The sequence below is a fragment of the Propithecus coquereli genome, unplaced genomic scaffold (assembly GCF_000956105.1).
Source record: "Propithecus coquereli isolate 6110/MARCELLA unplaced genomic scaffold, Pcoq_1.0 Scaffold27, whole genome shotgun sequence".
Classification (NCBI taxonomy): Eukaryota; Metazoa; Chordata; class Mammalia; order Primates; family Indriidae; genus Propithecus; species Propithecus coquereli.
Genome location: NW_012148285.1, coordinates 483,631 through 508,702, shown reverse-complemented (window position 1 = coordinate 508,702; position 25,072 = coordinate 483,631). Strand labels below are relative to the sequence as shown.

The 25,072-nt window shown below is 56.0% G+C and overlaps 2 protein-coding genes across 2 annotated transcripts in view; one reads left to right on the top strand and one right to left on the bottom strand.

The window, feature by feature from the left end:
- The window catches only part of IFT140 (intraflagellar transport 140), an 81,588-nt gene that overhangs the window by 38,782 nt on the left and 17,734 nt on the right, over positions 1-25,072 (top strand).
- On the bottom strand, positions 1,103-21,329 carry TMEM204 (transmembrane protein 204). Its single transcript, XM_012647787.1, has 3 exons — positions 20,487-21,329; positions 13,317-13,472; positions 1,103-1,486 (listed from the first exon to the last, which is right to left on the bottom strand). Exons 1-3 carry the CDS (start codon positions 20,764-20,766, stop codon positions 1,242-1,244), a joined length of 681 nt encoding a protein of 226 aa, XP_012503241.1. The 5' UTR covers positions 20,767-21,329; the 3' UTR covers positions 1,103-1,241.

The window sequence follows — 25,072 nt, the reverse complement described above, 5'->3', positions numbered from 1 at the left end:
ACAGCTGGGTGGCCAGGCCCTGGCTTTGCACGATTCCTGCCACCCCAGTGTCACTGTCCTGTCTGGCAGCTGCCCACAGTGATCCCTGCCTCCAGGCGGCTGTGCGGTCCAGCAGTGCAGCTCTCGGTCAGAGGAGACGCCTAGGCCGGGCACAGGACCGTGGTTACACGTGTGGTTCAGGCAGCCCGGGTTCTGAGTTCCAGGTTCCGACCCCTGAGGTATAGATCTTTGATGTTTTCTGCCAGCCTGTGGAGTTATGGCTCATGTGCCTCTTGCAGACTGAGGAGATTCGGAATTGCTGCTGTTACTTGGAATCAGTGTGGATCATGGGGGCATTTTGTAGCCCACTAGGCATTCAGCTGAAGACAGGTTGAAGATTTTTCTTGGAGAAAAAAGTGAACCAATCTCTTTGAGTTTTTTTGTTTAAAGCACATAGACTTCTTCCTTCTTATTCTATTAGTTTTTGATCTGCCATCACGTGACCACAGTTTCCAGAGTCTGCAGGAACAAGGACTCTGGGACTCGGTTGAACAGAAACGTGAACAGGGGCAGGTGCTCCACTGGGTCTTTGAAACGGTCATCTCAACCCTTTATGTCAGCCTGAGAAAATTACCGAAAAATTGAGCAAATTCTCTTCACTCATGTGGCAGTGTAGATGGACAAAACACAAGTTTTAGACAGAGTTAAGAGGTTTGCATTTATTTTAACTTAGAAAAAGAAAAACAGTCGGGAGCAAGACGTACACTACTAACATGCTTCTGTCATAGAACCGTACTCTCTGCTTATGATTCTGACTCACTCAAGGAATATCATGGATATTTCGAGAAAATCTGCCTGGGTCTTCTGCTTTACCCTAGTAAACTGTGACCGGGGATGCCCCTCCCAGCAGACGCAAAATAAATTAATCCCAGCCACGGAGCAGAGCTGGGCGGCCATGCGCTCCCGCTCCGTGTCTCAGATTCTGGTCTCTACCCTTGATACGTGCGTGCGTGTGAAGCCACGTGTGCTGACCTGGGAAGGTCATGGTGCACGTCATGTATAGACATATTTTATATATATATATATATATATATTTATTTATATATAACACAGTAAAGGTGCATGTGTATCGTACGTGTGTGTACACGGGGAACCCAGACTCGGCACGTGCCTGTGCACAGGCAGAGACGGTGACTTGGCAGAGTCCCTCGGCTGCTAGACTCTCCTGTGACAGGGGATCTTCACAGCCCTGAGAAGGGGACTCAGCACGGTGACTCCACGTACTCGTTGTCCAGCCCTCGGCGGAACCTTGCGGTGAGGGAGCGGCTGATGACGATCACCCTGGGCGCCATGCAGTCCTCTCTCCTGTGCAGAATGTTCCAGATGAGCATGGCTGCTGCCAGGGTGGCCAGAAGGCAGGCACCAATGTTCAGGTAGCAAGACCAGGAGAGGTTGGTATACGGGCCGATTCTGTAGAAAGTCACCAGCCCAATGACCAGGACAAAACCTGCATGAAAAGAGAAATATTTAGAAGGCCTGTACTGAGCCAGGGAAGGACTTCAGAAACTCGATTCAGAGCCCACACCGAAAGGCAAGTCCCTTTCTTTCCCTAACCCTCTGTCCTCCTAGAATGAGTGACAGGCCTGTTTTATGGTACAGTTACTTAGTGTTGAGTTGCCTTCGATTGAGCCTTCTGTGGGCTCCTCCGACTCTTGAATCTGGTGGCTGTGAGGGGTGATACATGTCTGCTTAATTCCGACATGGAAGGCGGGACGCGGTAGGCCGCGCCTATATCCCAGCACTGGAAGGCCAAGGTGGGAGGATCACTTGAGCCTGGGAACTGGAGGCTGCAGTGAGCTGTGATGATACCACTGCACTCCAGCCTGGGTGACAGAGTGAGACCTTGTCTCTAAAAAAAGAAAATTCAGATATGAAACCATTTCTAGGTATCTGGCTCCAGGGGGAAACCATCTGACTCTGGTGTGGTGGTCTTGTGACCCAGCCAGGTGCGATAGAAGCAAAGGCCTGGGTGGGCTGCCCTGGGCCTCCTCCCCTCCCCCACCAACACCCCTACCTCTGTCCATCAGGCTGACCTGGGTGAGTCTGTTTCTTGTAACCAAAGTGCCAGAGACTCTCCGTAACCTGGACTAGAGCAGATCAAACTCTCCAACCCCTCTCAGACTCATCCACATCTCTCCCCAGGCTCTGGCCACACTGAGCCCCCTGCTGTCCTTCCACCTGGCCTGCCTATTGGCACCCATACGTCTGTGCATGCTGGTCTTTCCACTCCCAGCGGCCTCCCCTGCCTTCCTCAGGAAGCCAAGCCATCACATCCCTGTGTGGCCACAGAGCAAAGGTCAGCATGAGAGAGCACAGAGACAGAGGATCAGACACAGAGAGAGAGAGACAGAGACACAGGATGAGTGACAGGTAACAGCCTTGACTTTCCTAGGCACCCAAGCACTTGTATCTCGTCCTCACTGTACCCTTCCGAGAGCATGAACTCTCCCTCCATTCTGTCCTAAACGATGACAGGGACTAATCACTATGTTAGTTCTTTATAATACTCTGTGGAGCTTTTGTAAATGGAAAGCTCCCAGACACTTCCGTTCTATCCAGAATAACATTCTATTTGTGACTCGTACTAACTAAAGGAAACGTGTGACATTTCTCTACCAGTGAAGAGTGTATCCTCTGCTTATGGTTCCGTGGTGTGGGTTTTGCGTCAGTGTGTAAAGGAATTGCAGCCTGTGTTTGTGCAGTGAAAACGAAAGCACTTGCAGCGTGTGCGCTCTCATTGGCGACGATGTCTTGGGCACTTTTGCCAGCCAAGGGAATTTGTACGCTTGTTTCAAAACTCGGAAGAGATGGCATGGGAGGCAGGGCAGGTGCGTGGGCGAGCGTGTGGGGTGCCGGCGTGCGTCTGGGATGAGAGGCTCGGGGAGGGTGGCTGGTAGCAGGTGCAGTGGGAGCTGTGGGTGGGGAGCTGAGGCCCAGCAGGGCAGGCGATGCAAGACCAGAGGCCGGTGTGGTCGGAAGGATCTACCCAGATAGCAGTGGCTTTTCTCAGGCATCCACCCTGCGGAAGCATGCCGATGCCGTCATGTGGCCTCAGCTCCAGTTTCACACCATCTGTTATCAAAATGGAACAGTATGAAGGAATTGGACACCCCCCGTGGCCTCCAGGGTAAATGCTGAGCAGGGCTGACCCCTCACAGCTCTGCTGTCTGACTCGGGGGTCAGTTTCCATCACTGGTGCATAGAGAGAGAGGACCCGGAAGTACTTTCATTGCAAGATATTTTCATGGAGATTCGTGAATTATGAGAACTCGATTGGAGGAACTGACCCTGAACCTTCTGGAGTGGACTAAGATGCGCTCGCCACCGGCTGGCAGAAACTGGAAGGGCAGGAGACGGGCACTGGCACGAGTGCGGAGCAGAGGGAGCTGCCTTCACCGACGAGGGGCTCTGCTGAGTCGGCCACTCAGAAAACAGGATAGTGTTGCCCTGGGACCCGCAGTTACACACGGGGAGTGCAGCTGCATGGAACTCACACACGGGCACGGCCCCAATCAGCCACCTTCAAAATGCACGTCCACAGTAGACGGGCAGGCTTTGGACAGCCCAGCAGCGGACAGCCATCATGGGGGGAAGGAGCGGACGGTGTGAGCCCCATGTCACCAGGGTGTCTCCGAGACTTGGTGGTGGCCAGGGAGGAAGTCGGGAAGTTGCAAGGGACACATGGAACAGCTCATATGTACACAGTTCGAACAGGCTTGGCTCCACAGGTTGCTTTTTAGGAAAATTGAGAGCAGGAATAAAGCTGTACGGAAATATGGAGGACCTGGCCTAGCAGTCACCTCTGGGGAGGAGAGAGGCTTCTCAGTGTTCCTCTGCTTAGGTTGGCAACAGTGCCTGCGTGTTTTACTGATTCTTTTGTGTACATGTTTTATAATAAAACACTTTAAAAGACTAAAATACAACTAATTCTAGATTTTTCTGCTAACAGGCACTTCTTCTTGTGGAAGGTGGGCATGACAGTGGGACACAGGCTTCATATATCCGCGTTTCCTTGGCTGTGCTACTGGGCCTTGCCGAGAATGTTAATGATCTGATACACTTCTCCCACAGCACCTCGGCCCAGTGGCCCTGCCTGGTGTCCAGCACTCCTGATTTCCCTGCTTCCGTCACACCGCAGCCATGCCGGCCCCTTTCAGCTCCTCTGAGCTGCCAGCTCCACCTGTTCCCGACTTGCCCCCGCACTCCTATCCCTTGGCTTGACCAGCCTGGGGAGGAGGGGCTCCCTCCTGTCCCCGGCCCAAAGCACCCCTGCCTGCCTCACAGTGCCTGGCCTCCTCCAGCTGGTGTTGTTGCCGTAGCCCCTGGGGGGCAGGCTCCTTGGGGCTGGAGTGTGACCCACTTCCCCAAGTAGGCTCTCCGCAGTTACTTGTCAAGTGAGTCGTTCGAGGCACGTTCAAGTACGTGAAGCAGAATAGAATGCTGTGCAGGTCTGCGGCAGAGGAGGCGAGGGGATGCCAACCTAAGGTTTTTAGTGACCAAACTCATCAGAGGGGCGGGACCCCACCGGCCAGGCTTGCCTAGATGCTGCATTGGAGCTGGTGCTGCTTCCCTGGCACCTTACGAAGCTCGTAGAAGGATACGCTGATTCCCGAGGACCCATTTGCATTAGTCGCGTGTGTCTGTATCCAACAGACCCACTCAGCCTCCCCTCTGTGCCAGGGCCACGAGCGGCGTGAGCGAAAGCGCACACAGATGGCTTAGGCACCATTGACTTGTCCTTGGGGAGCTGGCAGTCCTCTCCAGGGAATGAAGACAGGATTCATCGCTGTGCCTGGGGGGGCAGGGAGCGAGGGGATGGGCACATGCTCCCAGAGGGTGGCGTTCGTCAGGACTTGCCATACCTGGGGGTTCGGACGTGTGGAGAAGGCGCTCCAAACTCTGAACAAATGGTGGAAATGTTAAACCGTGGAACAGGTTCACACAGCATGGAGGCAGGACAGCAGACCGGCCTCCTGGCCCCTCTTTCACTTAACATGATGTTTTCCAGTTCTATCCATGTTGATGCAAATGGCAGGATTTCATTTTTTGTAGCTTTATGATATTCTGTTGTGTATATACACCACAATTTTCTTTATCTAATTTTCTGTTGATGGACACTTAGTTGATTCCAAATCTTGGCTATTGTGAATAGTGCTGCAGTAGACCTGGGGGTGCAGGTGTCTCTTCCACATACTGAATCCCCTCCTGTGGGTATGTGCCCAGCAATGGGAGTGCTGGGTCACATGGCAGTTCTACTTTCAGTTTTTTGAGGAACCTTTATACTGTTCTTCATAGTGGTTGCACTAATTAACGTTCGCCCCAATAGCGTACGAGGTTCCCCATTCTCCACATCCTCACCAGCATTTGTTAGTGCCTGTCTTTTGTATAAAAGCCATTTTAACTGGGGTGAGATGATACCTCACTCTAGTTTTTTTGGGGGGTTTTTTTGTTTGTTTTTTTTTTTTTGAGACAGAGTCTCACTGTGTTACCCGGGCTAGAGTGCCGTGGCGTCAGCCTAGCTCACAGCAACCTCAAACTCCTGGGCTCAAGCAATCCTTCTGCTTCAGCCTCCCGAGTAGCTGGGACTACAGGCATGCGCCACCATGCCCGGCTAATTTTTTTTTTATATATATTTTTAGTTGTCCGATTAATTTCTTTCTATTTTTAGTAGAGACGGGGTCTCGTTCTTGCTCAGGCTGGTCTCAAACTCCTGAGCGCAAACAATCCACCCGCCTTGGCCTCCCAGAGAGGTAGGATTACAGGCGTGAGCCACCGCGCCCGGCCGTCACTCTAGTTTTGATTTGCATTTCTCTGATGACTAATGATGTTGAACATTTTTTCATGCGCCCGTTGGCCATTTGTATGTCTGCCTTTGAGAAATGTCTATTCAGATCCTTTGCCCATTTTTAATCAGATTATATGATTTTTTCCTATTGAGTTGTTGGAGCTCCCTATATATTCTAGTTATTAATCCTTTGTCAGATGGGTAGTTTGCAAATATTTTCTCCCACTCTGTGGGTTGTCTCATCACTTTGTTGATTGTTTCCTTTGCTGTGTAGAAGAAGCCTTTTAGCTTGATGTGATCCCATTAGCTCAGTTGTGCTCTGGCTGCCTGTGCTTTGGGGTATTACTCAGGAAGCCCTTGCCCAGACCAATGTCCTGAAGTGTTTCCGCAATGGTTTCTTTCAGTAGTTTCATAGTTTCAGGTCTTAGATTTAAGTCTTTAACCCATTTTGATTTTATTTTTGTATATGGTGAGAAATAAGGGTCTAGTTTCATTCTCCTACATATAGATGTCCAGTTTTCCTGGCATCATTTATCGAAGAGATTGTCACCTTCCCACTTGTATGTTCTTGGCACCCTTGTCGAAGATGAGTTCAGTATAAATGTGTGGGTTTATTTCTGGATTCTGTGTTCTGGTTAATGATTTTCTTAAGATCAGTATCAAATGCTTTTGAAAATAGGGTAGGCTGTTTTAACCTATTGATTGCTTTCTTCCCTGTGGTTAGCTATATTGCTTACCATGTACCATGTACGCAAACTCAGGTTTCAGAGCTGTATCGGCTTCTGAGAACACTATTTTTTATTAATAATATATAAGGTGAAAGTATACTGAGTGCAGATAGATTGATTAAGTAAGTATAAATTCACATGTGCACAAACGCCCTAAGCATAGCTACCTACGTCCTGAAAGTACAGGTTGGAAAAGTGCTGAAGACCATGGATCAGGTGTCAATGCCAAGCCTGACAGAGGGTCCTGTTCACAAGGCAGGTCCCCACCTCTCATTATTAGCCTTGAAAGCTATTGAAAATCTAGCAACGAGTGGCACTGGGCAGTTTGAGCAGAGTCCGGGTGTCTCACTTCTCTAACTGGTGGTGCAATTCAGAGGCTGCACTCTCCTTGGCGTTTTTATTGCCAGGGTAAGTGGAAAGGAATATTTTAGGCCTCTACCTTGTGTGGGAAAAGGTTAACTAAAATTTTATATTTACATCACGTACTTTGTGTAAAGACCAGTGTTGACTTCTGTTTTGCTTTGGTTCAGCTTAGAATACATGTAGCCAGAGAAAGAGTTTATGCACTTAGAACAACCCTCTCAGACACCAGTGCGACACAGAGGACCCCCCCCAGGACACCAGGCCCAGGCCCTGCACCTCACCAGGTATCCGTGTGGCCCTGAGCACACAGGTGTGAGGATGGGGCTGGCCAGGGACGCAGCTCGGGGCACAGATGTTAGCACCGTGTGCCTCCTGTGGTTGATGGTTGTCCAAACGCTGCACCAACTGGCAGAGTCTATGTACTAAGCAGACATGCGGTATGAGGGTATCTTCCGTGTGTTCTGCATGTCAGCAGTAAAAAACAAATGAGAACATGAGAACACAGAGGCACGTGTGGCCACACACTCACTGCGCGTCTCTGACATTGGTCAGAAGGCTGCTGAGTCCCCCTGGGTCATCGCAGCGCACTGTGGATGGCGCTCTGGAGTAAAGCGGCCTTTCACACCCAGGGACTTCCCTGCTTGGGGCAGGTGGTGGGGAGGGAGGGCTGGGCTGGCTTTGAGTATTTCTGTCACCATCTTAATGTGAAGGTCCCTTTCTCCCATTGTCTTTTCCCTTCAAGATTTTTCTCCCTAAACTTTTCAGTGATGTTAATCACTTTTTAGAAACAAGTCTAAGGGAAGAGTTTTAGCAAACACACTGAATTGTGCACATGGAATCAATTCCATCTTCGTGAAGTTATGTTGCCAAAGCAAACAGCCTCTTCCTGTGAGCCAGCCGCAGGCGGTGTGAATTACAGCTCGGCCAGCCCCGCCGGCCTTTCCCCCTCCTTTCCTTCCTGCCTACTTCCCGGGGCTTCAGCTTCTGTCACAAGGCCTTCCTTTTGGAGGGACTGTCAAACATACACACACAGGTGGCATGAGTGGAGGGACCCTGGGGCTGACCCCTGGTGCTCTTCATAGAGCTGCAGAAGTAGCAGGCAGTGCCTGGGCCGTAGACCCAGCGCGCTGAGAGGAGCCTTGCAGGGAGACAGACTAGCGGGCGTCCGGAGGCCCCGCTGTGGCTGGCAGTTTCCACTTGTGAGCAGGAAGAGGAGGCGATCCAAGCAATTCTCTGTCGGGGAGATTCTGGGAGGGGAAAAGTGAGAGGAGGAGGATAGGATTCCCAGCATCGTGGGCTTCCACAAGAGCATGAAGCCAATCAGCAATCTCCGCAGTCGGAGAAGATGGAAGGGAAGGAAGAGATGGGCAGGGGTGGCTGGGTGGAGACTGCTGCTTGGCGAGTGGGGACAGAAGACAGAAAGTGAATGATCCAGGCCAAGCAAAGCGCTTGTCGGAAACAAGAAATCGAGTATTTCTCAGAGGCGATCCCTACGTCTAAGGAAACAGCGGAAATGCCTCCAGCTCGCGAGATGCCAGTTCAGTAAGTGCTTCTCAGCTTCACTGACCGCTTGAGGACTGATCAGTCAGCATCCCTGGGGGTGGACTAAGGGGCCTCTAGTGTGTGTAAGGTTTGCCTCGTGAGAACAAACCTCAGCGCTCCGGAACTGGAGAAGGAAGCCCACAGACACGAAGCTGGGCAAGGCTGTGGGGGCTTTTGACCAGGGTCCACAGCAAACCCACCCCTAGCGTCACCCACGTGCACTTGAGAGGCCTGTGCACGAGGAGGGAGCTGGCTGAGCCGGGAGATAAAGAACGTCCCGAAGCCCAGCATCGGAAGTGGCCTTGGTGGACACTTGTGCCCATCGGCCGTGGTAACACACGCACAGCAAAACATCGCGGTTCGCAGGTGGCGTGAACTCTGAGGTGCCAGCTGCAGAGACTGAGGTCAGCAGTGAACAAGTGCAGGTTTCCCTACTCCGGAGGAACAAGACTCGCGTAGCACAAGACTGCGTAGCACAAGGGCTTGGGCCTCTTGGTTGGCTTCCATGACGATTCTAAGTTGTTGGAGAGTGTCCCAGGGAAAACCTAAATACCACTTTGAAGGCCATTCAGAAGAAATGTAAAGCTGTTCACTTCTGCAAGTCAGCTTTTTCTCAGAATGTTGCTGGTTACCATGGAGACAGGTTGGTGCCATCCAGGGCACCTATTTCTTGTGTCCTTGAGGTAGTGATGGGGATTTTTTGGTTACATGCCACCATCTTCCAAAAAGGATTAGAGGTTGGCTAAACACGTGATAATGTGACGTAGGTGGAAGAGGGATTGTTTCAAAGGCAGAAGCAGGCAGGAAGCAGGGCCTTTGTCGCCAGGATTGCTCTCATGTGCCAGGCCCCAGCTCCAGCAGAGGGGACCCTGCTAAGCCAGTGTTCTTGTAGCGAGGATGCCATAGGTCCCCACACAGACGCAGGAGAGCACCATGTGGGCGCTGACCCAGGGGACGGCTGTGACTCACCACGTTGAGCCCTGGGCATGGCTGTGGTGTCCTCACACTGGACTCCACTAGACAGCGCTGCTGCAGTTGTGGCCGAGGAGTTGCCCTTTAAAGGTGCCCCTGACTGAACTGCAGAGCTCTGTGTGGCCAGCCTCTAGATTGTCCCATCTAAAAATGTCATCTTCAGGCCAAGCTTGGTCGGTTAGTACTGGGTGGCAGAAAGCAAGGCCCAGGGTACCCATGTGAAAACCAGGGGAGCAGGCAGGAGGGTATTATTGCAGGAACACTTGCAGCCTGGCAGAGTCCCCGCCGAGAAGAGCAGTTTGCCCACCTGGGGTGGATGGCAGGAGTGCCTGGTGGGACTTTCTGGATGCCTCACCCAGGCCTGAGTGGAGAGCCCAGGCTCTGTACCAAGGAGCACATTGGCCACACTCTGGACTGAGGGCTTCTCAGTGTGGGTGTCACTTAGCAGGACCGTGGGGAAAAGTTAGAACAACCCCAGCAAGCGTCACTGAAGACAGCACCCCCATGGGTGGTCACTCTCCCTACCGCACAGATAGCACCAGGGGGTGGAGGGACTCCCCCGGGGACTCCTGGCTGACCAGAAGCAGAGCCAGGAGCAAACCCAGGCAGTCTGCTGTGGAGCCGGTGCTCCAGCCGGACACACTTGAGAGCTCGGAGCATTCTCAAGAGCCATGGAGAGCGAAGGAGCCTCCTGAGCTAAGCTGCCTACAAAACTGGCCCCTCAGCTTTCCGCCCTGCCCCAGGAGTTGCTCGGGTGAGTGGTGCCAGGGCCAGACGGTGGCTGCAGGAATCAGAAGCTGGAATGACCTTCTCACCTTTCATATGTCACCTGCCCTGACCCCATTCAATGCTCCTTTCCTTCCCTGCCTGTGCCTATCTGCCCAAATCAATAAGACCACAGAACAAGAAGGAGCAGAGGTACAGTAGAGAAAAGAGAAGAGGCAACGAGAAGGACGGCAGAGGATGGAAGAGAAGAGAATGAAAGAGGTAGAAGAAGGTCTGTGGCAGGTCTCCTAGCAGACCGGGAGCTCTGTGCAGCCATGCGGGTGAGGAGAGGCTGATCGTGGGCAGTGTCGCCCGCAGGGCAGGCCCTCCACACCTCAGTTGCTCTTTCTGGGGCTCAGGGCAGGGAAGAGGGTCCATCGCCCTGAGGGGCAGGATGGTCCTGTCGCAGCTCGGGCATGGTGCTGAGCGCAGCACTGGTGCCCAGAGAGGCTGTGGAATGAACGAGCGAAAGGACAGACCCCCTGCCGCCTCCCTGTTCTAGGATAAGAGTCTCCTTCTGGGTGTGCGGCATCCTCCTGTGTCCCCCCACCCCGTGGTCCCATGTGTTTTCCCTTCCTCTTTTTATGAGCATCCTACCCCCTTGCCCGCCCCACCTCTGCCGGGTGCTGGGACCGAGGTCCGCTTGCATAACAGGTAATAGCAGGCGTTTCCTCGTCCTGTGACAGGACATCCTGGCGCCCTTCAGTCTCTCCCGAGCACAGGAAAAAAACTCGACTCTAAAATTAGCAGCACGATAGAAGAAAGGCACATAGCTGCTCTCTGTCCTGTTTGTCAATGAAACCAGTCTAAACAGGGCCAAAATGCATTTCCTTTTTGGGCAAAACAGACCTGTTGGGGGTGATGGTTGGACACCAAGGGGGAGAGGGTAGCCGCCCAAAACGCCGCCGAGGGCACCACCCGGTGCTTCTGGTCCTTCCCCACTGGCTGCCACCTGTCTGATGGTTTTGAACAGAGCCTAGTCCGACCTTGTCAGAGGTCGTGGCGGCCTGGAAATGCTCAGGAGAGGCGAGCACAGCTCTGCCCCCACCACCACTCCCCTGTCCCTGCCCGAGGGACGGGGCTCTTGGGAGACCCTCAGCAGCATCCCCAGGATTGCTGCAGCACAACCCGATTTTAGTTAATTGGGGTGCTTCTCCCCCATTTTGATTGTTAAAAATTATGTTATTTGAAAACACCACTATCTTGTCCTGACATAAGAGTTTGTGGGAAGCAAGCGGTCACGTCTGACACGCCAAACCTGCAGGAGTTCTGATAATGCCAACTAGGGCGCTTGGGATCTGTGGAGAAGTACGGTGATCTGCTTGGTGATCCTGCTAGGAGTTATTTTAAGAATCAAAAACTATTACTTTTCTGTTTTGCCACTAAAATATCTTTATTTTAACCCAGTATTTCTAATCACGTTTTTAAAATCTTCCATTTCCTCTTTTAAGGGATGGAAGTTCAGATAGTCACACGTGATGGAGACTGGTGGTTTCGGTACGACTGAGAACTCTCTCTGTTTTATGGCCCTGAGGTTGACAGAGGGCAGTGTGGGTGGCGTCCCGAATGAGACCCGTCACCTGGAATGTCGTGTTTTCACCACTGTTGGGGGGGGAGGGGCAGAACTGAACCTTGATAATGTTCCCCATCTCATTAATTCCGTGATCAGTGGGGGGCAGAGAGCACCTGTTTCACAGTCGTGTAAACTGAGACTTACGTTGGCTCAGGATGTGCCCAAGTTCACGCTGATGGGGACGGAGCCAAGATACAATCCCAGTTCTCCTGACGCCAGGCCCTGTGCTCTTCCTCCAAAACTTCGTGGGGATGTGACTCGCCTGGGACCACGCTGCCGTGCTGGCAATCGCGCCCAGGACAGCCCAGCGTCCCGACCCCCACTTGGGACACCTTCCACCACACAAACACCTGCCCCGGCCCGTCAGCCCCATTCTGGAAATTGTGTTTCTCGAGAAAGATAAGGGCCCGGGATCCGTTAATCCTAGCACGATTCAATTCAGAGCCCTGCCAGTTCCCCGCTGGGGCTGTGTGTCCAACACCGGGAGGTACTGCGGTTCTGCGCCAGGAAGGAAAGGCAGGTGGGTTGGCTAAGACCTGGCCGCACTGGCCGTGTGCTGATGTGTGGTGGCTTTGTCTGTGTCTCTGTCTCCTCAGACACTGAGCTCGCTTGTTCCCAGTGAGCAGCAGGAAGCCTGAATGCGCCAGCATCCATGCCCCTTCAAGCTCCGAGCCCGCCTGACGGGCAGTGGTGGAGGGAAAGCAAGCAGGACACCCCTCTGCCCAAAGGAGGTCCCAGCTGGACAGCTGCTGTGGCATCCACCACTTGTCCGAAACTCCCCAGAATATCCTGTGACTTCTTTATGACGATTCCATCATTCTTACCCTTTAAAGACGGCAAGGTGTTCTTGCGACCTGTCCCATCTCAGCCCAGACTGGTGGGCTCCAGAGTGTCAGAGGCGGCTCCAGGTGCTGACGGCCCAGCACCATGCAGCCACCTTCTGGCCTCGCTCCAGGCCCTACGGCCCCCACACTTGCACAGAGCTCAGGGAAGCCGGTGCCTCATGTGGTCCTGCAGTCTGCATCCGCATCAGAGCCAGGCAGGGGCGTGTGCACGCCTTACTATCTACTGGGCTCTGGTCCTGTCCTCGTCTCAGAAAGGGCCTGCGCTGGAAGCTGTGAGAGAGTGGCCTGCCTCCCCGTGTGTGCAGAGGTGGGGGCTCAGGCTGGCTCTGCTCTTCCCTGGCTGTTCCAGCACTGAGGGAGCCGAGTGACCGCGGCTGCAGAAGGGCCTAGCAGGTCTCAGATCCGCAGACTTAGGAGAGCAATGCCCCAGCCCTGGCGTGCCACCTCAGGGCTTAGAATGGGAAAGGGCACGACAGAGATGCAAAGCCAGGTGGGTCCAAGCGTGTTTCTGTCTTGTTTTTGCCCACAGCAGCAGCAGGAGGGAGAATGCCCCACAGGAGGCTCTCAGTGGTGTGGCCACATACAGAGGTGCAACCTGCAGCTCCCCCTCAGACCACTAAAGGCCCTAGGTCCCCCCAGGACTCCCCGCCTCCCCCCACGGCGGGCCTGAGGGCACAGCTCCTCCGCCTCCCTGGGGTACTTACTCGCCAGCTGGAACGCAGCAGCCATGGCCTCCTCCCAGCACTGGGCGTCAGGGGACCCCAGGGGCAGGCCCACGAGCCCCAGCACGAAGGTCAGCTGGCCTGCGGCAAGCGCCGCTGTGGCAACCAGGTTGCAGGCGCGCATCATGTCGAACTGCACTGCGGGTGAGGGGAGAAGGCAGGTGGTTAGCACGGGCAGGCTGCCGGGCGGCAAGTCCGAGGGCCCAGCCAGGCAGGTCCCCGTGACGGCCACTTACTTTCTTGGTGTCTGAAAGGCAGTAGGCATGTCCAGTGCCTGCTCTGGAAGCGCCACGGCCTCCCCTCGCCCACTGGACAGCCTGCGTGTCTCCCTGACCACTAGAGGCTCCTCCGGCCTCAGCCTCGGCTGCAGGGGTCGCATCCCCCAGGATAGGCTTTTCTCTGTGATTTTTGTCTTCCTGGAACAGCCATTTCTCTCGGTTTGACACAGTGCTCGAAGGAGCTACCATGGTGGGTTGAAAAGGAAAGGAGAATCCACACTCGTGGGTCAGCATGCTGGGTCCTGACTAGTGTTATTTTGTTCTACTGACAAGGGCGCCGGCCTGACCAGAGAGAGCCTGCTGTGGCCCAGCTGCTGTCTGGTGCCATCAGCTTTCTGATCCCCAGGAGGCTGGTGTTGTTTCCCCTCCCTCCTTGTGGGTGAGGGACCTGGGCCCACAGGGATAAGTCGGGCCCTTCCTGCCCCACCAGGGGCAGAGCAGGAGCCAACCCGGGGTCTGCACCCAGGGCCTGCCTTGGGCATCCCTCGCCCCCTGGCCCATTCCGTCGCTCTGCCTGTGGCCAGAGCAGGCACCCGCTTCCCTCACTGGTGGCTCAGGCCTGCCTTCCCTGCTCCCCACCCACACCCTCGGCTCAGGAGCCAGGCAGACGGGGGACACAGACATGAGTTTGGGGCAGACAGAGCCTTTGGTGAGTGAACCACAGAGGGGGCGTTGCCTGCAGGGACAGGCCTGGTCACTCTTCTGGAGCAGAGAAGCTTTATCCTCCCGCAGATAGAACCAAGCAGGGGTGAGACAGTCCACTATGCGCACACGGTGGTGGTGGGCCCCGGCGTACACGGGCGGTGCGTCTGCTGCTGGATACACAGCACGGGAGCCAGATGCTGGCAGAGAGTAGCAGCCTCATCTAATCTTCCGTGCTGTGCTTCTGTATCCCATCTTATTGGACGATATTTAGGAAGTTTTGGTTCACAACGTTAAGTTGTTGCAAATAGTAACACATTTTTAAATAGCTTGCCTTTAAACAGGGTACTTTTCAGATAAATCAACATGGAAGTTTAAGAAACAGACCCTTGATTTTCAGGAGTGGGTCACTGAAAATGCCCTAATCACAAATGTAAGAACTGAGCAAGAAGCAGCAGACTCTTTCAGGAGCCCTGAAGGCGGCTGGCCTCTGGGGTGACCACTGCATTGTCCCACTCGGAGGCAGAGATAGGGACGAGGAAAGCGTGGAGGCTGGCCTGGCATCTCCTGTGTGGGGGCAGTGGCCTGTTCGTGTGATGGGGCCGAGTGTTTGCAGAGACTTGTGGGTGCCTGGCCTCCTCCTAGCAGGCAGCTTCATGGGGAGCCGGAGTTGGCGGAAGCAGCTCGTCAGTGGTCCTTGCACGCCCAGGTGGCAGGTGCCCTGGCCTCGGAGGCTCGGGAGTATGCAGGCTGCTTCACCGTGGTGAGTTTTTAAATGGCTAGAAGTATAGTTTGAGCCACTGTTGCCAATATCAGCAGTTCCATTTGGTCCAACTTAAATGTTTATTGGAATGCAGTTCAGCTTTGCAGCACGGTTTCGTAGGTCATGAGCTGGCACACGTGCGCCTCACCAGCTGGGCCCCTTGGGCTTGGTGCCTGCCTCTCCTTCCACCTCGTGCGGGCTCTGCTCCCTGGCCCACTTGCCCCACACGGCTGTCATTGCAGGGGATGTCTCCCCACCCTCCCTGATGGAATTACCCTGGCAGTGTGTTCTGCCACGATGCCAGGCACACAATGGGCAGCTCTGCCTGGGCCTGTGGTGTCTGTCCCTTGTCCATGTTGTTGGGGCCCTTCTCTAACTCCTGCTGTGAATCCGTTAAGTCCCTGAAGCCATGCCTTCCTGGGTGCCCTCACCTGCAGACCAAAGGCAGACCCCCAGACCCCTCCACCCCTCCGATGACCCGAGTTGGCAGCCAGTTTAGAGTGGGTGAAGCTGCCTCTCGATGAGCGTCCGAGGGCCTCAGGAGCTTCTTCTGGCTGGTTAGAGGCCTTCATGCACTGCCTGGCTCTGCTCTCGGGAGCTGGTCGTGACCAAGGGCCACCTCCACACAGATGAGGGCCATTAAGTGGCATTGTGGAGAGGCCGAGAAGAAGCAACACCTCCCCTTGCGGGGTGAGCAGGCGTGTGGGATGTGGCTCACTGTCCACCGTGAAGTAGCCCCATTCCTGCAGGTCTTTCTCAGGCCATGAAGTCAGCGGGGGATGAGCCACCCCCGATGGGCGTGGGGATCTGCTGGTGGGGCCCTGTGCCGTCTGAGCACTGTCTCCACCAGGAGGCCCTCACGCACCCCGCCTGTCCTCAGGCTGGACGGTGTCTGATTCGTGCTCCTCGGCATTCGGCATCTACATTCAGGCCTGTGGAGTCACAGAGTCTTTGGAAGATGTTTTGCCATTTCCCGCCACCAAGGGCCGGCCTGTCCTGCCCATTGTTTTTCGAGCTGCCTCCCTCCATGGCATCCCCTTCTGTGTCTGGGCTTGAGGGAGCGCAGCCTCAGCCGTCCCGGATGCCAGGCGTTTCCACGTGCCTCGTCCAGCCTGGGCGTCGCCCCCAGCTCTGAGGCCAGCGGGCCTTGTGCACACCGTGTAAAGAGCACTGATGCACGAAGGACACAGAGCACAGAGACCCCTGGGCTGCTGGGAAGCCCGAGCCTTCCACTAGGAAGAGCGGGACGGGGAGCACACTGCCAGCCAGGTAACTGCCACCGACTGACCTCTCACACCTCGCTGAGCCCCAAGGCAGGGGCACCCCAGCCTCAGCATCTTCACCTCCCCCAAGGCCAAGGGCACCACAACCTATGCAGGGGGGTGGGTGGGAGCCAGGACTCATGTGGTCCTCACAGCCAGCCCCGGCATGACCATACATAATGTGTAGGAGACCAGACTCAATCCTCCATGTTTTGAAAGTGTCCTGTCCCCATGTTAGGGATGAGTGTGTGCTCCAGAAGGTTCCTTTCCAGTATGATCTGGAAAACCATCGGGAACTGTCCTGAGGTTGGTGTTCTGAATAATGCTCTGTCATGTTAACACTTCACTTCATAATCATTTTTACCATTTGTATGACCATCTGGAAGGCTCTGCTACTCTAAAAGATCATAGAGTTTGGGGAGTATTAAAATATCACGTGGAATATTAACAGCGCAGGACAGCAGAGCCGCTTAGGTTCATGGCGGCTAGGTTCCGAGCTCTGCCTTAGAGGCCGGAAAGGCCGGAATGAATGGAGGCAGGGATGGGGTGGGCGGGGCCGCCAGGGAGGAAGCGGCCTTGAGTGAGCTGGAGCAGCAGGGCTACAGTGAGGCCAGATGACTGAGGCTCCCAGGAGCCAGGAATGGCTCAGACCAACTCCTGACCTGTCCTTCCACCCCAGCCCTGCCCTCCCAGCCGCCCTTCCTTGCAGCTCCGAGCAGCCTGTGCACACACCACGGCAGAGGCTCTGCATGGAAGCCCCGCCCCCACCGCAGAGGGAGTCTTCGCAGAGCTGGTTGGCGTTTTTTTTTTTTTTTTTTTTTTTAGACAGAGTCTCACTGTGTTGCCTGGGCTAGAGTGCCATGGCGTCATCCTAGCTCCCAGCAACCTCAAACTCCTGGGCTCAAGCGATCCTCCTGCCTCAGCATCCCAAGTAGCTGGGACTACAGGCGTGCGCCACCATGCCCAGCTAATTTTTTCCATATAATTTTAGTTGTCCGATTAATTTTCTATTTTTAGTAGAGACGGGGTCTCGCTCTTGCTCAGGCTGGTCTCGAACTCCTGAGCTCAAACAATCCGCCCACCTCAGCCTCCCAGAGAGCTAGGATTACAGGTGTGAGCCACCGCGCCCGGTCTGGTGTTCATTTCTGAGCTCTTCACCTGTCCTGTGCTGTGTGTGTGGCCCTAGATGGCCACACCCTGACTTTCAAGGGTAACAGAACCTGGTTCCAGCGTGTCTGGCCCAGCAGTGGGTAAAGCCCACGTGCTGTGTTGCATGCCCCACGCATAGTGCGTCTGACATCGGCGGGGTATGCAGAGCGGCTCACTTGGAGCCACCCAAGAGAAGGGCAGGGGCCCCCCCAAGGGAGCGCTGGGCTCAGGTCACCTGCCCTGAGATTCAGTTATGTGATCGTCTGTTCCCGTGCCACCTCGTCTCAGGACTCATGGTGCCTGACAGAATGCGTGAAATACAGAAAGATGAAATAAATGTGTAAAATGAGACAAAGAGACAGTGGAGGCCAGAAAGTGAGACCGACCCCGACCTAGGTTGGGAGGTGGACCTCAGGTCCCCCCAGCACCCCTGAGCTCCTCACAAGGCAAAGAGGCCCCTGATCGGTAAGAAAAGTCCTGGTCACTGCAGGCTGCAGAACAGCCACCTGGCAGGAAGACCCCCGTGGCCCTCTCAGGGATGACCCTAGCACTAGACCCCTTGGGATGCCCTGCAGCTTGGGGTGCCCCACCCAGAGCTCAGAATATCAGGGACGGCCCTCGTCCCTCAGGCAGGCCTCTCGCAGTGTTCGTGAGCTACGGCGCTATGCGGTTCCAACCAAGTATGCTCCAAGGGGTGGGACCTCAGGGCACAGAGCTGGCAGGACAGGTCTGCGCCATCCCAAGTGATGTCTGGAGACTCTGTGGACGGCCTGGTGCTCTTGAGGAAGCATGGCATGTGCCGTGTCCTGTCGAGCCCCCGCCCCAGACCGGTTCCCCAGTGGGATCGGGAGGAATCTGGCACCTGCACTCCCAAGGCACAGACGGACGTGGCCCGTCATATGTGTCAGGTGATTTTACCTGAAGATGGCTTAGGTGTGCAGGGAGGAGAGGGTCTGAGCTGACCCGCTTTGAGTTTTGCAGGAGAGTTCTCAAGGCTAGGCCTGACTTAAGGCGGTAGCCAGTGGCAGCCCTTGGTCAAGTGGGGACACAGGCGCACCAGGGCTGCAGCTGCTGGTGGGGAAGCTGCGTGGGCCGCTTTGGAGTGGTTGGCACTATGGGATGAGCTTTGCCGAGGGGAGAAGGCACCAGCAAGAGACAGGAGGAAGAACCAGCATCATCAGGAGAGACGCTGGCAGGTCCCCAACCCTGGGACCTTAGGGGATGGAGCACGCAGCCCAAGGCCCAAGCCCCAAGCCTATGGGCTGGGGTCTGCTGTTGCCCCTCAAGAAGTGCCGGCCTAGTGCTGCTTTGTTCATATTGTGCTTAGTCATGTGAAGCTTGTTAGGAGTTTCGTCAGCAACCAAAATGACCCATTTGGCCTGTGCGTCTTCCTCAGTTCAGTCTGATCAACCTCATTCACGAGAATCTTCCTGTGGACATTTAGATTATTTGAACAAGCGTTTGCTGCTTGGGTGCATCGAGGGCCAGCCGCCTGCAGACACTGTATTCGTTACAGGGGAGTCGGGGGGACCATGAAAGTTGCCATCTGAGCTGTCAGAGGGGCAGCAGGGCTTAAGGGGCCTAGGGGCCAGGCCTCAGTGAGTGGACGGCGGGCAGGGGGCGGGGTGCGGCGGAGGGACACACAAAATGCTCCAGAGGCTGAACCTCGCTCAGGGCTCCCAGGACACCTGTAGGTGTTGGGTGTGGTGCCAAGACATACACGTGGTGGCAGTTAGGAGGCCTGGGGCTGGGGGTCAGCAGGGGACTCCCTCCACCCGGGGGTGCTCTGTGGGATGGAGAGACTAGTGCTGGTCCCAGAGCACATGAGACCCCAGCCCAGGAGCCCCTGCCCACTCTCAGCCCCACATCCAGGGCCGTGCGAGGCTGCTGCCTCCCCCAGCGCCTCGGCCACAGAGCCGCGGGGTTGCTGGCTCTCGCTCTTCTCAGAGCAGAGTCCAGATGGGGGCTCTCTACCAGCAAGGCGTGCAAAGGCCCACGTTCAGCTACATTTGTCTGGCTTCCCTAAGACACCTGAGTTCTGAGAGCTCGTAGAAATTTTGAAATTATTCATGTGCTTTTATCTTTAAGAAGAGAGCTGTGGCTCCTTGCTCACAACGGACCCGAGTGGAGGTGACTGTCTAGGCTGTGCGCTACAGCCGAGGGGCTCTGAGTTGGACAGACGGGTTGGAATCCTCTGCGGCACCATGGCTGAGCCATGTGTCCTCTGCAAGCTTCAGTGTCTTTGCCTATGAAATGGGGGTGGTGCCCTCCCACCCGGTTGCTTGACCACAGCAGGTCGGGGACGGGGTGGGGTTGTTGACAGTCACATGTGGCACATGCGGCTCAAGGACTTGGGAACACTCTCTGGAAGCGTTTAGCAGAGGCATCGCCTAAGCCCAGTGTTTAAAGACCAGTGTCGTTTCAGAAGACGGGGGGAGGTCCGATGCTGAAATACTGAAGTTCCACAGTAGGGGCCGAGGGCCCTGGGAGCCAGAGCCCTCACTGGCAGCTTTACAGAGCGGGGAGACCTTGCACTGCAGCAGAGGTGACTGGAGAAAACCGGGTAGCACCGTGCTCTGAGCCCCAGGAGTCTCCCCTGGTCTCCGGGCAAGGGTCCCATCTGGAGTCAGCCCGGAACCTCCCTCTGTGCTGTTCTCAGGTAAAGACCCGACAGCTGTGGGAGTGAGGTCAGAGCTCGACTTCATGTTTTTAAACTTCCTGCTTGTTTTACTCATGAAAAATATTTATTTTCAACCAAGGAAAAATATCTTTCCTTGTCTTCATTAAGGTACCTGTCCTTGGACTAAGTACAATGGCAGAGAGCAAGCCCCCACTGCCTAAGATGAAATCTCTGTGCAAAGCAGCCAGAGGAAGGGTCTGCCAGGCAGGAGAGCGGTGTGGCCCTCACTCACTAGGGAGAGGGTGGGCGTCAGCCCAGGTTCCCTGGGAGACCAGCGTCCCTGTCTCCCCCGACCCACTAACCAGATGCGCATCTCGTGTCTCCCTGTGCCCGTGGGCCCCGGCCACGCTGAAGGCAACAGAAAAACAGCAGACTTACGTTTGACGGTGCCTCGGGACTCCTGGAAGCCGGCCAGCTCGGAGCCCCAGCCTAGTGCCTCGCAGTCCCGTGTGTCCGCCTGGCCGGCCCTGGCCCCGGGGCCCGGCCCTCCCCGGCCCCTGTCCAGCAGCCAGCAGGACCTCCACAGCCCCACGCTGCGCTTGCGCCCGTCCTCCAGCGTCTGGTACACCCAGTTGGGGGTGAAGGCTGCTGCGTTGTTGAGGATGAGTGAGACCAGGGCCACCAGCACAGCCACGGCCACAAGTCTCTGGACAGTCATCGCTGACCACCGGCGTTGCTACTTATCCGAGAAACCCCAAGTCCCGGTCAGCTGCTGTGCGTCAGGGAGAGCGACGCTGCTAGGGGAGGCTAGAGCACATCGCCGCTCATTCTCGGTGGTAGTGCGGGAGGCTCCAGCCGGGCAGGTGAGACGCTCGGAGGGGTCGGTGTTGGGAGAGGCCCATAGGACAGGTCCAGGTGAGCCCACCTCACGGCCCTGCCTTATCCTGCTTCCTGCACCTGGAGCAGGGCCGCACCTGTGCTGCAGCCGGTAGCTGCGAGGCCCATCCCGGGGAGGAAACGGGGGCACCGGCGCGAATCCAGAGTTGTGAGCGTGCCGTCGTCCTGGGTAGCAGAGGCCAAAGGAGGCTGCGTGTGCCTCTCCCCCTGCAGCAGCAGAAAACAGAAAATAACTCAGGAGGCAGGCGGCAGCGTGTGAGTCCGGCCCCAGGTCACGCTCCGAACAGGGCAGGTTCGGCAGCTGCCCCTCTGCTGCCTGGGCCCTGTCCAGTGCTCCACAGCGGATGGCAGGTCCTGGAAAGCAGAGCACCCGCTGCGCGGAAGTGTGTGCGCTCGAGCTGGAGCTCTCCCCGTGTCTCAGCAGAGAGGAAATGGTTGTTTTTGAGGCTGTTTTGGTGAGCTGGAGGGCGTAGCCAACTGCAACAAATAGCAGCCCTGCCACCGCAGCCAGACACTAACAGGATGTGTTTCCTGATGGGAAAGGCCTGGGGAGACTTCTGAGGCCCTGCTCCAGGCCAGCCCCTCTGCTGCCCCCTCCCCACCTTCCTGTCCCAGAGGAGAGGCCAGGGATGCCAGGCACGGGCCACACCCGCCATCTCACCCATTGCCGTGCAGCCTGGCAGGCCGCAGAGGCAGGCTCCTGTTTTGGGACCCAGGGCCTGGGGATGCTGTGGACATCTGGGGGCAGGTGGGACCCTAAGGGCCAGTTGCTGACTTTGGCTACTGTCCATCCACCCAACCATCCAGCTGTTCCCCAGCACAACAGGCACCGCCAGCCCATGATGTGCCAGGCCTGCCTCCATCCCCAGGGTTCTACCCTGGAGTGGGGCACAGCTAGCAGAGGGATTTCTGGGTGGGGCAGAGACCCACGGCCTGGGGGAGCAGGTGTGCCCAGACCTACCAGTCAGGGACTGCACTTGCAGCACCTTCGTTCTGGAGGTCATCCCTGAGGTGGCGAGAAGGGGTAGGATTCTGGACATGCTGGGTGTGGCACCCAGCAGGGCCTGGAGTGGAGCAAATGTGGTTTTGGCCTGGCCCATGCTTTGTTCTGATGGAAACGGTTGCCCCCCACAGCTAGGTGAGGGCCGAGGCCGGTAACTCTGTGCGCCGTCCTGTTGTCACACAGAGTAAGCTGCTGGGAGCGCGGAGGAATCGTCACTGTTTGCTCAGACCCTTTGGCACCAGTGGACAGACACAGCAGGAGGGGCTGGGACGCTGTGTCCCTTCTCCAGAGAGCCCGCCAGGGCTTTAAGCAACTGTGGATGGACGAGAGGATGTAGGTGTCCCACATCCCGTCTGAACTGTTCCTGGCGCACACCCCCCAGGCACCATTCAGCAGAAAGGGCTCTGTCAGTGCCAGGGCTTCTAGAGGGAGCGGGAGGCCTCTGAGCGCTTCCTGCCTTCATGCACTGCCCATGCCGGGGGCCTGGGCCCAGGGCTGCCCCGAGAGCCCCCCATTTCCCAGGATTGGTCCTTTCAGTCGGTTGGGGTGTGGCCTTGTACGTCACATGTGACTGGAGGGGCCCTGCCCGCCAGGTGTGCGTGCCGGAAAGACAGGAACTCTGAGCTCTGTCTCTGACGAGCCTGTGGTGAATCCTCAACCTGGGAAATGTTTGTCCGTAGATTCCCTGAGGGATTTTGCCTATTTTAGGGTCTTTCCCGTTGGAGTTTGTAGATGTGTCAGTTGAGTTTCTTACTACTCTCCCTTCTTTCTTGGCTTATGCCGGATCAAAGTTGCTGCGTCTGTTGTTCTTGTCTGTTCGCTCCAGCCTGTCTGTGCTCATGTTCTCACACCAGGAACGTGACGGGGAGTGCATGGCGGTGGAACGTCTGCCCTCGCTGCTCTGCGCAGGCTCAGGGGTCCTGGGGAGCGGCCCACAGTCCTGCCTGCACGTGTCCTTCTCTGAGCACGTGGGGTGCAGCGTCTCAGATGTCCACACTCCTAAGCACGCAGTGCAGTAGGCTGCCTTGAAAAGGAAAATTTCCCAAAACTTTCCAGTAGGAAAGAATTTATTCCCCTCCTTAATTATATCACTTATCTTTAGGTAGTGTTTAAGTGACTAATGTCCACTAAAGAGCTAGTGGCGTCTCAAAGCCCAGAGGAGAAGCAGCCCTGTCTGGTCCTTTCCTTGGGCTGAGTAAGGCGCCACAACCAGGCACCCACCCACGGGATGGCCTCAGGTGCTCCTTAGGGGGCCGGAGCTGGGAAGTCCTGTGTCACAGCTGCCATCATCAGCCCTGCCCACCGGCACTGCTGGCAGGGCTCCTGTCAGGCCATCGGGTCCCTGTGCCCTCGGCCGTGCCCCCCGGCTTCTAGCTTCTGCAGTGTGGGAGGCCGGGCTCAAGAGGGCAGAAGTTAGGATTGTCCGTCCTGGGAGGAGATGCTGTCCTCAGAGGGTCTGTGGTGCTCACGGCAGGGGTTCCGCCCGAGGGGACTCCTCTTCTCCCTGCTGCTGGGTGTCTTTGGTCTGCCTCAGAGTGTTAACTGCAGCTCCCATGTGTGTATCTGCTGCTCTCATACTCGCACAACACAGCTTAACACAGAACAGAGATGGTGGGAAGATTTGGTGACAGCAAATGTGTCCTTCGATGGGACATCCAGCTGCTAATCTTCTGGTCGCCCACTGTCTGGACACAGAGGTCTCAGCAGAGCTTGCTGCAGCACACGGGGCTTTGCAGAAACCAGGTCCGGTGCAGGGCCGGCATCCTGCTGCCCATCTGCTTCTTATTTCAGGCCCCGAGAGTTGATGAAGTGCAGATGTGCGTGGCTTTCCACAGACCCGCCTGGACAGCAGGAAATTCTCAGGACTTGGATGGGGAGACTAAGAGGGTGTTTACTTCTTGGAATTCATGTCAGATGCACAACCCCCAGAACCCTGCACTAGAGTCGAAGCTGTCCCTAGATCCTTGGCAAGTTGTGTGTGGAGAGAATGTCAGGAATCGGATGGGGGTTGATACGGCTCTGCCAGGACACAGCTGGGGGAGAGTGCAGCACGTGCTCTGCGGAAGCTGCAGCTAACTCTCTGGGCCCAGCAAGTCTGAGCTCAGCTGGGTGAGGGGCCCCTGCCCTCCCTGTGCTTTGCTCACAGCAGCCTCAGCCCAGTGGGAAGTGGGGGGGCCTGTTGGGGCCTGAGGGGGCGTTTCCCGAATCTGTCTGCCTGGCTGGTGCTGTGTGGGAGCATGAGCTTTCCAGAGCCCTGCGTGGTGCAGACTCAGTTCCCGGGACAGAGGGCTGGCGGCAGTAGCAATGTGATGGACAGGTCCCTGGTCACACACGTGCGCAGTGAGCCGTGGCAAAGCTGAGTCAGCTCCTCGGGCCTCTTTCTCCCTCCCAAGAGCGGCCTGGCCCTGGCGGACGCAGCCTGCCCTACAGGAGAGACAGGGCACTTCAGAGCAGACGGGGCCTGGCTGGGCCCATGTGTCAGTTGCCAGGTTTCTCTGCTTATTTAGGTCATTCTCCGCTTTTATGTCATTTTTAAGAGACAGGATCTCACTTTGTCACTCAGGCTGGAGTGCAGTGGTGTCACCATAGCTCACTGCTACCTTGAACTCCTGGGCTCAAGTGATCCTCCCGAGTAGCTGGGACTACAAGCACACACCACGATGCCTAGCTGATTTTTTTTTCAGAGACAGGGTCTCTCTATATTGCCCAGGCTGGTCTCAAACTCCTGGCCTTAAGCAATTCTCCTGCCTTGGCCTCCCAAAGAGCTGGGATTATAGGTGTGAGCCACCTCACCTGGCCTGCTCTCCACTTTGATGGGGTGTGGACCCAAACTGTTGGTTTTCCAGACAAGGCAGAGGAAAGGGAGCCGCCCCCTCCCTGTGCAGAGGCACGTTCCATCCCATCCAGCCCCGCGCACCTGGCCTCAGGAGACAGTTGAGAATAAACACAGATTATTTTTAAAAGGTTCCAATCACGTGAAATCATTTGGAATGGGAGGATAAAAAAGGTCTGATGCCTAACCAGCGTTTTGCTGTTTATGGAGCAGTCAACAGGCATCAGGCACTCAGTTTGTGCAGTAGGCCTGGGAGGGCGGCTCCAAGCCCCAGAGCGCCTGAGACCACCC

Excerpts from the sequence above, each read along its gene's own strand:
- TMEM204 (XM_012647787.1), bottom strand. The coding sequence starts at position 20,766 with ATGACTGTCCAGAGACTTGTGGCCGTGGCTGTGCTGGTGGCCCTGGTC. Across the intron at positions 13,473-20,486 it reads GTCCCGAGGCACCGTCAAAC|TGCAGTTCGACATGATGCGC; the intron begins GTAAGTCTGCTG and ends CCTCACCCGCAG. Across the intron at positions 1,487-13,316 it reads TGCTGCGTTCCAGCTGGCGA|GTTTTGTCCTGGTCATTGGG; the intron begins GTAAGTACCCCA and ends CTTTTCATGCAG.